General features: G+C 39.3%; 1 protein-coding gene across 1 annotated transcript in view; it reads right to left on the reverse strand.

Moving 5' to 3' along the window:
• Nucleotides 1-3022, reverse strand: part of COL15A1 (collagen, type XV, alpha 1) — a 109993-nt gene extending 106971 nt beyond the window's left edge. Inside the window, exons 1-2 of the mRNA XM_009895011.1 lie at nt 2935-3022; nt 522-1069 (exon numbers count right to left, since the gene is read on the reverse strand). Coding sequence (XP_009893313.1) covers nt 522-1069; nt 2935-3022 — 636 coding nt within the window. The remainder of the gene's footprint in view (nt 1-521; nt 1070-2934) is intronic.
• Between the last annotated feature and the right edge of the window lie 9766 nt (nt 3023-12788).

The raw sequence follows: 12788 nt of genomic DNA on the forward strand, positions 1-12788 counted from the left end.
AAGAGTGTGACATTTCCCTTTCAGTCTGACAATGAGTCTCATGAATATTGGCAGCTTTCACATTTCCATTTGGAACCTCAATGGCTGAGAATTCCAGTTGGCATGCAGCAGGAAGGATGCCTGCATTCACGCTAAGGCTTGCGAGCCTTGTAGTAGTGGTTTTGGTCCATTCCATTTTTCTAAAGCACGTGATAAGCTTCAAATTAAAGAAATGGATAATCTGCCCTTCATAAAAAGGCCATCTAAAGTTATGTGATATATCTACTTTGAAATTCCCAGTATTCAAATTGAGCATTGAGCTTAATACGTGGGCCATTAATAAACTTCTGAGGTGCTAGGAAAATTTGCATTTTAAGCCAGAGTTTATATCTATGCACTGCCTGAACCCCAGCAGGCATGGAAAATACAGGCTACATAATTTATATCCTCATTTGGGGTATAACCATTGTAAGCAGACTTTCTTGGGTAGTGAGTACATGCATAAAACACCGAGGCGTGTGAATTGATCAGACAGTACTTACCGTGAACTTTTCCAATCCTGTGGCTCCTGCGTTACCAACAAATATCCCAGAGCCAGATTCAAATACCAAGGCTTGAGGTGACCTTTGAAACTGCACTTTTTGATATTCTTCGCAGTCCATGAACAAAGCAACATCATTTCCCTGAACAGTCACTGTAAACCTATTCCACCTGTTAGTCATCACTGGCACTTTAAATGAAGCAGCCTCTCGGGAGATATGGGAACCAGGCTCTGTGTAGTACATAATTATTCTCTGGGTGCTGTCATCAACTGGTGAAAGTCTCATTCCCAGGTAAATAGTTTTCTGGAAGGCATCTGTTATTGCAAATAGCACTCCTCCACGATCACTGTTTGGTTTCACTGTAACTACAATAGCAAAATTTGTATAGAAAGGTGATGGTATTATAGCACTTGTCAATCGACCGATGTTAGCATCTGGACCAAAGCTGTAAGCTGGAAACCCTCCATAGCCGGTGACAAAGTAGACGGAAGGAGGAAGAGGAACTCCTATTAACTCCGTCAGGTCAAGATGTCCTTTTGAGCCTCGTTCTGTAAAGTGTGTGAGAAAAACACAGGTGCACAGCCCATTTAATTAAAATGATTTAAGAAAGGCGATAAACACTGTAATGCAGCATTGTAATACCAGTAACATACTTCAGGCCCCAGTTCAGTTAGTGCTTAAACACATCTAGCTAAGTACACATGTCATTCTTTGTCCTTTGACTACTTGAGGTTACTCCTATACTAAAGAAAGGCGCATGTAAACATTTGGTGAAATTGAGTGGTAACAAGTAGTTCCTGCAACATATATTTTACTTCAGCTGTCCCTAAAAAAAGTGCTGAATGAGCTTGCTGAGTGCATTCAGTGAAGACTGAGCTACCTTTTGTTTTCGCAAATGAACTGTCATCCTTTATCCTCACAAAGTAAGAAGACAGCAAGATTTCTCTACAAAAAGCATGACACAGCTTCACAAATACAGGATAAAAATTACGGTGGATTTGCTTTAGCCCTTGCAGTTACCTGCTTCTACAACAGAGGTTAGATTTTATTTATGTCCTTACTTAGTTTTATCTTCTTAGTTGCACTATGTACTTAACAAATACTAGTCAGCAATCAAAATTCAGTTTTGAAATTAGAGTATTTTTGCTTTGATGAATGCACAAAATTAAGCATCTCTGCCAAACATGCCCAGAGAGACAACTCTTTCCTGGCAATGAAGAAGCAATGACAACAGCTAAGTATCTACACCCAATTTTAACTGGAGCCTTGGGAAGGCATACTCCAGCAGCACACCAGAAACAGAACTTCTACCATTTTTCTCCTTCTAAGAAGTAAAACCAAGCAAAATAATATACCATTTTTGATCATGAGTGATTCAGATCTGAAGCTCCACTCAAATCTGAAGCCTTTCCTCCCTTTGCAATCTCCTCTAACCTTATGTTAAGTTTCTCATTTTATCTAAAAGTCTCAATTCTTCTTACTCGTGTACATTTCCTCCCTTTCAAGAATATTTATGTTATGCAGAAGCAAACAAAATACTAGGGTATGTTTTAATGTAGATACATCATGTAAAACTATAATAACTCATAAACTCTACTTCATGACTAAGTAACTGATGGCTTTCTCTGCAGACATGAAAAAAGATCTCCATGATCCAAGAAAGTAAGATTTTTAAATCAGTTTCCTGATCAAATACATCCTAGTCTCTCTCTAAATTCTTCTTTTCTGAAAATCTTCAGATCCAGGGTAAAAGAGAATATGTATTTGGAACCACTGTTTTACAGTTCCTTTCATTATCTACCTCACACACCCATCTACCGTGGTTCTCAGATTAACTGCATCAGATAAAAAAATAGCGTGGAAAACAGACCTCTTGTGGTAGAACAGTACAGATGAAGCAAACAGTCCTGAAACCTCACTAAGAACAGATTGAATTTGTGTCTCATAGTTCACTCTTCCCCCTTCTACCACAGCAGGTGTAAATAATACATCTGGAAGAGTATCTGTGGTGGTGAGGTACTTCTTTGCACCTACACACAGCATCCACTAGGGCTTCCACTGCTGGTATTCCCAAAGCCCTTCCTTGTGATGACATCTCTGCATCAGGGAAGCTCCTTAAGATGATGTCCCCAGACAGCACTAAGCAAATTTAGCTTGCTCAATGATCACTTAGTTTTCAACACAACATGGGAAGAACTGATGCCACCTATAGTAGTCTAACACTGCAGATGTTTACAGGGGACAGGAGTTAAAACCAGCCCTTCTTCTTGTAAGTACCCTTGGGACAACAGATATGAGTCAGTCCCCAGAGCTGGTTTTGAAAAAGTACTTACAGAAGCTGAACACAAGCCCCCAGCCTGCCTAAAGGTAGGCAGTGGTGAGACGCAGGGAGTTGGCTCCTAGCTTAGCCTACCTGCCAATAACCAAGTCATGCCCAGATTCTGATGCGTTTCACCCTGATATGACCCGCATTTTACCAGCAGCCCATAAACTCCAGTCATGGGATAAGCTGAAGTTTTCTGGTTGCATATAAAAGCCACAGGATGTACACATGTAATTAAAAGCAACTTTTGCTTCAGAACTCATAACACCTGGTTTCCTAGGATCTATGTCCTGCATCATTATTTTCATTTCAGCTCCATACATCCTGCCAAACTGGAATACCTCAGGTGCTTCCTCATGTGCGTAGGCTCTATTTCTGTATCCAATACCCGTAGCACTCCAACATCCCTCCACTGGCCCAGTATATGCTAAAGGATGGTTCTAAGCTGCTTGTGTTTATATTGGCTGGCCAGTTCAGGCATGATAATTGGCCACGAAGAAGGAGAAATTGGATAATTAACCTCATAGCTCTCACCACACCTTTTTCTCATTAAGATACTGCTGTGCCACTCCCACATCATGAGGTTGGGGATTTCAAGAATATAACGGGATGGCTGCCCATTGAGTCCTCTGTTACAGGGCAAATAATGGGATGAAATTAAACTGAGAAATGGAGAAAATGCTCTTAATATGAGGAAAATCATACTGACAATGCCACCTCTTTGCCTACAATCTAATCCCTCAAGGGAGACAGTGACCTTCGCCCAGGCTACAGATTTGAAACAAAAATGTACAAAAGAATTAAAAATTACTGTAGATAATAATTTCAAAGTTATTGGTTATAAGATGACTTTTAATCTTTGTTCCATGATCTATAAGCATTCCAAAGTCCTTCATAATGTATATATTTGTGGAGTGTGTATCCATGAAGGATCTTTCAATTTTTAAACTTACTCAGTTACCAGAATTGTAATAGCTATATAGGCTGAATAAATCCAAATGGAATAGAAATGGAAAAGGCATGACAATCCATCTGAATACTGCAAAGAAAGTGAACTGAAAAGCTTTGCTTAAAAAACCTGATTAAAATCAGTCAAAATAAGTGAATCTTGCACTTTGCTCTGAAACCTGGCAAGCGGTTCTGATGAAGAGCTAGAGAGAGGTTCTTCAGCTGAAATATACTTGTTATCCATTATTCGTATGCAGTACCACCTGGGGCTATGTGTTGCAAAGTGGTTTCCATTGCCCCAGTTGCTTTGCAAAGAAATGGTAAAATGCTCTCCCTGTGCCAAAGATGTTATAGTCCAGTTGAAATAAATTCTTACTTATCATCTTCTCTGTACTTCATTTTCACACTTACTTGCTAAGGGAACTCATTAGTGGGAAAAAGTCTGATGTGCTCAATACAAAAACAATTTCCCTTACATATTTTTAGAAAGTACAGAAGCTATGTTTAGAAACAGTAAAACTAAACTCCTTATCCAGAAACTATTTCCCCTAGACACTTTTAAATGCTTCGCTTGACAGATTTTGACCCTTTGTAATAGTTTGAAAAGCAGACACGTTTTTTTCCTGCCCAAAGCTAATGATTATGTATCTAATATTGAGTCATGTTTTATATTCACGCATACATACATATAAAGGAACCAGAACTACAAATAAAAGGCATAACCCATTACTCAAGAGTAAAAAGGTAAGGAAAATAGTAACCTTGAAGGAGAATATAGGTTCTCTATGCAGATACCAAACCTACTTCCAAAGATCCATGGCAAAAATGACCTAGAAAGCAGATGGAGAATATCTAAGGTGGCTGGCAATGATCTTATCAGACTGGGATAGCGGGATGTATCCCAGAAGTGAATCTAATGAATAGAACTGTAATTTTTCCACTTCCCATTCTCAAAGGAAGATTTGGCAAATGCAAAAAAGCCTGTTAATTCTCCCCACACAGCATGTCGAGCTGCAGTCTAGCTGCAGTTTTCTAGTCACATACCAAACAGTAATATACAGAGCCCAAAAGAGTTGCTCTTTTAGCATTGGTTATGAGACAAATGAAACCTATTTGCAAAAGGTGGCAGGAAAAGACAGTAAAGAAGAATGAGAATTTTCATTTGAGTGAAACAAGTCAGAGGGCTCAGCAAATATCTGAACTTCAGTGAGACTAGGGTAGAAACTTGCAACTATCCACCACAGAAAAGCAAAACAAGAAGCTTCTAGCCAAATTCTGGATTTACAGCTCATCCCTGACACTTAATGGATTTATCAGGACCTACAGTTACAGTTAAGAGCAGAATATGGACTTACAGCCACAGGTTTTGTTCCCATTCAATTATCTCTGATAAATTCATGTCCCCCTGCTGCAGTTACGTTAAAATAAAAATGCCCTCTTATTCTCTTAAATCAAAAGGTAGATGCTATGTTATTTTAAGTACCTTTAAGTGCACTCTGTTCCACCAGTATAATTTTGTTTCAAACATATATTGCTACTAAGCCACTGGATATTGGGAAGCATGCAGAATTCATCCCGTTTATGTCCATGTTTCCTAGACCTGAGGCACTGGAAGGTGTTGTACAGAAGTAGCTTTAATATAAGCTATATTTTGCCTCAAAAAAAGAAAGCAGTAGAATACCATAAATTCGGATGGTATTTTTATAATTCTAGAGTTATGAGCTGTGCTATACTTTGCATTTGTTACCATTTGTTACTGTATGTTATATTTGAAATTGTTATAGAATTTGCAGATAGCTGGAGATTCCCTCTGATTAGCTCCAGAGACCAGTTGAGAAGTATCAGTGTGTTGTAAAAATTGTCTTGTAAATCAATATATGGATTGTTTCAAGACTGTGGATTACAAAGCTAGAGTTTTTTTCTTCTTTTAGTTATATTTTTGCATGTAATTACCTCACTGTTTCACTACTGAAAATAGTGTAACTGTAAAAACAACAAACCACCATTTTGGCATCAGAAGATACCTGGTTTCCCCATTGTGTCTTTAGCACAGCAATCATTAACAGTGGAAGATTATGAAGCTCAAAATGGACTGGAAAAAAAATGCAACACTCTTTAGAAACAGGTAGGAGGAAAAGTGTTTACTCATTAGACAGAAAAGGAGACCAGAAAGAAACATGATATAGACAGTAGAGGGGCAGCAGGTGGAGAAGTTCCTAAAATCTGAGTTACTGGTATAGAAATGGCATTGATGGGACCCATTTTGAAACTACAGTTGTGAAGTGACAGATATTGTGACTTAAGCTTTGGTGCTCATCTGACCCCAAATGGCACTACTTTTCTCCAGATCACTGTCAGGTATGTGTAGCACCAGAGAAACATACCTCACCTTCACTCTACATGAACTAGGCATGGTGGAATCACAAACCTGTGGGATCCAAAATACTTTTCCACTGATCCCAAAGGATGAAGTACAGAGGAAACAAAAATACCTACCTGTTTGGGGGTCTATTACATTTGCTTTAATTGTTAAAGCACAAAATCAATATTTATATATTATAAATGGGAATGGAGGCAGAGGCAGAGAAAGGCCCAGATTAATAATTTAGCTTACTATACCCATCTGTAACTTTTAGGTTAGGAGTCTTCTTTCAGATGCATCCCTTGTTTTTACAGAAAGAATGTAGAGAGTAACCAGTGACAACAAAAGGCAATTTGCTCCAACCTAACAGCCTCTGGATGCATGTCACTCTCTCACAATCCAGATGCACAGATTTGTCTCTTACTCTTAAAGGAACGAGACCTGAGTTCAAGTACATGGATGCAGACGAAGGACACGTCCAAAGGTCAGGCTGTATCAGTACTATATAACTGAGAGCAGTAGCAAAGATCCCTGAATCACTGAAAGAACACAGATGCAGGAAAAATGCCTGGTCAGTTTATGTTGGGCACAGAACCTAATGGGATCTACACTTTCTGGAACTCAGAGGACTGCTCTCTGGACTATGCATGCGCATGACCTCATACTGGCTGCTTCCTCCTCGTGCTTTTCCATGTAGAGCAAGGTAGTCCCAATGCTAGGCCTGATCCAAAACCATTGATGATTAGGCCTCATCAGACCAATGTCAGCCCACTGAAATTAGTGGAAAGACTCCTTGTGAACCTAGCAGGCTTTGCATCAGACAAACAGTGTCTTTATCACTGGATCCATGTACTTGTCTACCCATTTTAACAAGTGCAGGTGAAGTGACATATTATATATTACGTATGCCTTGTCATCAGTGTATGAAACTCCATTACCAAGACTGATTTACTGGCTTTTAAAAAAAAATGCTATCAGAAATGTAAATGTTTACATTAAAAGCTATTTTAGAAATACGACAACAGTCTGGACCTTTCTTACAAATAGTAATTATAAACCTGAGATCTTTGGACACCTGGAGTAGAGTATTTGTATTTCCTGTTATCTAACAGAGCTCATAGAAAACATGGAATACCCACAGCCTCTGTTTCTGGCTAATACACTGCATTTCCACACAACCTAACTTCTAAGGTGGTATAATGTATACTAGCATACAGGCTTTAAGAAACCTACTACAACAGAGTCAAAGGCTACAGGGTTACTGATAACGACACTGTGACAGTGTACTTTTGTCCTTGGTTTCACCACTAGAAAATACATCAGAATCAGAGCTGAAAGGCAAGGCTGTCATCCTTGACACAGACAGAATTATCCATCTTAGCCCCATTTTAAAACATACAGTTTCAAAGGCCCAGGTCTGAAAAAAAAAGAAAAGAAATTGATGTCAAGTCCTTTGAACAAAAGAAAATGATTAGCATTGTGTGGTGAGACCAACCCATGTTGCATTACTGCAAAATAAACACACTGCTGTTCTTTCCCATGCTCTAAGAAGATGCTTGAGCTGGACTATCTCAACTGCATGAATGCAAAGACTGAGACTGCACATAAAAGACTGTCATATTTGGCCCCAACCACTTAATTTTTAGCAGCAATACTTGTTCAGCTGATATTTTAAGGATTGTCACATTTATTTAATCCACCATGTTTTTAGCTAGAAATGCCTTTTAAAACAATTATTCAGGTACATCAGCTGCCACATTTAGACAAATTCTGCTCTAAGTTAATGAACCTTACCAGATACATAAGAGTCAGAATAACATGCTCAAGCAGACGCTATTTGCTAAATGTAAAAGGCCAGCCACCCTGTAGCTAAAATCATGGCAGCTTTTTTTATCTCAGTCAAGGGAGGGCTTGGATGGCTCCAGAGGTCTGGGGAGGGGTGTGGGGTGACTTTTGGCTTTTGAATGAAAGTGTTACTTTCCCTTTCTTTTTAATTTTTAACTTAAGTTCACCTGGTCTTTCCTCCATTCCTCTTCAGACACTCTTTATCAGAGCTGCTGTCCATAATCCTGTCCCATGCTTGCAAAAGCCCATTTGCTCCATGGTGGTTGGCTTTCCATCCTGTGAAAGAACGCCTCCTGTTCACTGCTGCACAAGCCTTGCTGGCAGCTCCTTTTCATGTTCTTTTAAGGCAACGGGATAAAAGCAACATTCTACGAAGGCTTTCAAAATCCGTTCAGGCTCAGAGCAGCCCATGTCAGGCACTTCCGTGTCTGCAAACTTGAGCCAAGCTGACTTTGTATCTCTGTCCTCTTCCAGTCCAAATAACCATAAACCTAGGTTGTAAGCTCCCTTTCCACCAGGGTAAATAAACCATTTCTTTCTCAATGGTGCAGCGCACAGTCTATGTTGTCCCTACTCTGCATTCAAAGAAATGCTGTAACTGTAACAGAGCATTATTTTATACTGGATGCAGTTACAAGGTGCAGTAAGAAAACGTCTTCTTCCCTGCTGCCAAAGTGTATTTATTTTGCAGTTAAGAAGAAATATTTATAGCAATAACATAAAGCAGAGAAGGATTTCCACATCTACAAAATAAGAGTTAATCAAGAAGTGCAAAGGGAAAAAGAAAGGAAATATTTTAACACAGTCCCAGATGTGCTGCATGAAATAGAAGAGGCTAGCATCATTGCTGCTCTCAGGAAAAACAGCATTTGCTCTGCTTACCCAGCTTGAACACATTTCTGGCTGCCACTGGTACACTGCTGGAAATCATGGATAGAATATATTGGTATTAAGGGCTGGAGTATTTTCTTCCAGATGCCTAAGGAAACCTCAGAAGCTCTTTTTAGTGGTGTTGCATGCCCAAAAGTAAGGCTGCAGTCAGTAGAAGCTGCAGTACTTACTGACACGCTAAATCAGGCCCGACATTCTTTTGTGCAACTGCTTTCTGCCAGCTCCCGCTTTTACGTCATTGTCATTCTGCCCTCCACTGGACAAAAATGTAGGTAGTTCACGTACCTAAATACAGTTATTTAAATATGCATCTATACTGCACAAAATAGTTTTCCTTTTTTTTCCCCATCTTATCTTGTTTGAGAAACTTTATTTCATTACAGTGCTTTCAAGCTACTCAACCAAAAATTTTGTCTTCTATGCAAGCCATTTTTTCAGTCTTTCTGATCTAATATTGTACTATTTTCTTATTGTTTTGTTAGCTGCTTGTCTAGAAAATCTTCCATATACATTTTTGTGCACAAGGATTTTTGTATACAAAACAAAGGCCTTTTAATGCGTACTTCTACTCAACGAACTGTTCTCCTTTAATGACAAAAATCTGTGTTTAAAGCACATCTGTTTCTTTGAGCCACAGCAGAATAGAACATCAAATATAGCATAGATGTTAAATAGTTATTGCCCTTCGCTCCTCAGAAACAGATGAGAAGCAAAAGTAGGAAATATTTAGCAGTTTAACTACAGTGGTGTGCCAAAGCTAACTGAGCTGTTAACCAGAAAGTCAACAGACTGAAAACCATCCGTTGTCTGCTGCATGATCTAGGGCAACCTTACAGCCTAAGCTATACTTAAGGTCAACAATCACAGTGACCCACCCGATTTTATAATAATGAAGAACTGTGGGTGCACATGTGTAGGCATATATGTGACTGTAAAGAAAAGGGAAGAACTTATGGACTTAGTACATCCTCAAAGGATTAGCACAAGGAAAGGGAATCATCTTTGCAGGGGTATCTTTCACAGGTAACTAAATGGCTCAAAAGGCCTCATAAGCAGACTGTGAACCAGGCGTGGAAGGAGTATAGCAAGTACAGAGAAAAGTGTCAGGGGGCTGCAAGGTCAGAAGGAGAAACAGGACTCTGATGTCCGTGTCCACTAGGGCAAAAAGCAAAGGCAAATTAGTAAAAATGCCTTTCGTGGGTAAAGAAGATTTCCAGACTTGCAGGAATACTTCTTGGTAAAAAGACCTTCGACCAAACATATACCTATATATATATATATAAAGTAAAACTGCTTGACAGCACACAAGAATGCTTGTAGCACCAGGGTATGTCCAGATACGTGGAAGATTTGTACTTAGGTCAATCTCACTTTGAATTAGCAAGCACTCATTTTCTTCCTTTGATATCTAAAGAATCACTGTGAAGCACAGGCTGTTGTTGACAGCCTGTACCCTGCATAATAATTGAGCTCTGTGCAGAGATATTTAATATGTACTTGTTTATGAGAAAATCACGTACCACCTTTCCATTCCTATGCATGGCTGAGGGAGATACTATGCAGCAAGATAACTGGGCTCCTTTGTGCATGCACAGTTCTGATCTCAGCAAACAACAGCTTACAAGATGTCATCTGCAGTGCACAGCAAGCTCACTCAGCCCTTTGCAAACCAGAAACCATGAGATGCATTCACATGTGCCATTTGCCGAGAATTTTTCTGTTAGGTAATTGTTTGCATCCACAAAAACAACTGTCCTTACATGAGAGATGAAGGCACAGGAATGTGCAGAAGGCTGCTCCACAAACTTCTTTATCTTGTTCCCCAACTCAGTTTAATACTGAGTCTTAAATGTTTGCACCAGCTGGTACATAATATAGGCACAGTATCAGGTCATTATTTACGTTTACTAAGCTTTCAGTGGGAAAAATATATTTCTAGGGCAGGCTTTTGTGTATTTTCTCACAGTTATTAATTGTTAATATATTTGCTAATTAATAGCTTGTATTTAAATTTCAAAAAGTACATTTAATCCTGTTCTGCTAGGATACGTAATTTATCACAGGGAAAGAAATATTTCTCAGCGGAAGTCACTTCTTGAAACATGAGTAGCACGTTACTGCATCCACCTTGCTAGTGCTACCCCAAATATATTCTGGCAGCACAGCAAAACATTTTGTTGATCTTTAAGATCAAGAAGGAATCAGAAATGATCAATAAGTTTGCCTGAACCTTAAATTTGCAGTGCTTTCTTTAAACACTACCTTTTTAAAAAAAGTCAGATTTTCCTCAAAGACCTGTTACTGATTCTAAAGTCAGTAGGCACGTCCTCATCAATTTCAATGGATGTGCGCGTTGGTCCTGCAATATTTATTCTCTTTAAAAATGTGTGGATCAGGAGCTAGAAGAATATTGAAACAGAACCCTAAAGTGGGGCACGGATTTGTGAAAGGGTTACCTCAATCTTCTTCTGAAAGCTAACATAGTAAAAAGCTCCAAATGTCTGACCCATGGTTCTTCTGCTACGAAGCAGCATTTACAGTCACAGCAGCATAATGTAAAACTAACCCCTCTCATTGCAGTGTAATGCAATTCATGTTTCTATGTGTCCAATGCTGACACTCAATAGATCACAATAAGGAGCCTTCATTGCTTGATGTTGAATCAAATTACTAGATCTGACATGATCAGGTTATCTGTAGAAAATTATACCAAGTTATCCATGAACACGAGGTAGATGAGTAGTGCCTTCTTTCTCTGAAACACCTGGTTGTGGGAGGAATGGTTCAGCTCTGGAAGCTGACAGCGATGTTTTCAAGAGAAAGGCATGAAAAGCATGACTGGGCTTCTCTGAGTTAAAGGACATTCTCAAGGTCAAACAGCAGCAACAGCAGGAGGGAAGGAGAGAAGGAGGATTAGCCAGAAGAGAGGCACAAAGGTGTCGGGTGCTGTGCTGATATCTGTGTCAGGAAGAGTAGGGAAATAGGCAGAATGGAAAGGAACAGAGTCCTGGGGGGAATTAGAGAGACCAATGCAGCAGAACTTGAACTCTTGAAGGGCGGTTGGAGGCTCAGAAGGGACAAGCAGAAGCTTGGAATAAGCAGGAGCTCACCTGAGGTGCTCATCTGAAAAGGGATTCAGCACAGGGTGGTAGAACAAAACCTTATACAAAAGCATAACTTTACTGTTTCTTAGAAATACAGAACTGTATCCCAGCTAGTTTCCTGTGACAAAGTCGGTGTTGAAATGGGTTTTGTGCAGTTCTTGCACTCAGAACGATGCCAAACTGCTATTGCATCCAGCCTTGTTCGGGTAGGGCAGGTGAAGCGGGCTTCTAGGACATCCACCCTCCCAAAGATAGCTAGACAAAGTTAACCAGTATAAGAATTACGTTATTTATAAGAATTACATATACATATACATATATTACATTAACTATAAGAATTTTGCAGATGTCCAATAATAGTATGCACCTGTGGCAAGGTTAGACATTGGCTTTATGGAAAGAAATTTGTGTGTGGTGTAAATATGTAAACTATGACATGGGCAATATCATTGCCAGCTAGGGAGACAAGCAGCCTTTAATGATTTCAGGAGAGCAGTAGCTTTTGCATTTTACCACTAGGCAGCAACACAGCACTTCATAAATCAGATTGCAGCTTTGGTTTATGAAAGGAGAACATTGCTTATGAATCACCACTGTCAGCGTCTGCTGTGTGAGCTCTCTTACATCTGAACTAGCATATGGTTTAATTTCCATTACGTTCATAACAAAACATATGTGAATTATCACCCTGCCCTTTTTCTTTCACAATGACCTTGGAAATCAGGCAAAATACATTAAACTAAGTCTACTGTGTATTTTTATGTGGAACAAAAAATTACATTGCTATTCTTGTT

This window comes from Charadrius vociferus, unplaced genomic scaffold (assembly GCF_000708025.1).
Source record: "Charadrius vociferus isolate BGI_N301 unplaced genomic scaffold, ASM70802v2 scaffold51, whole genome shotgun sequence".
Classification (NCBI taxonomy): Eukaryota; Metazoa; Chordata; class Aves; order Charadriiformes; family Charadriidae; genus Charadrius; species Charadrius vociferus.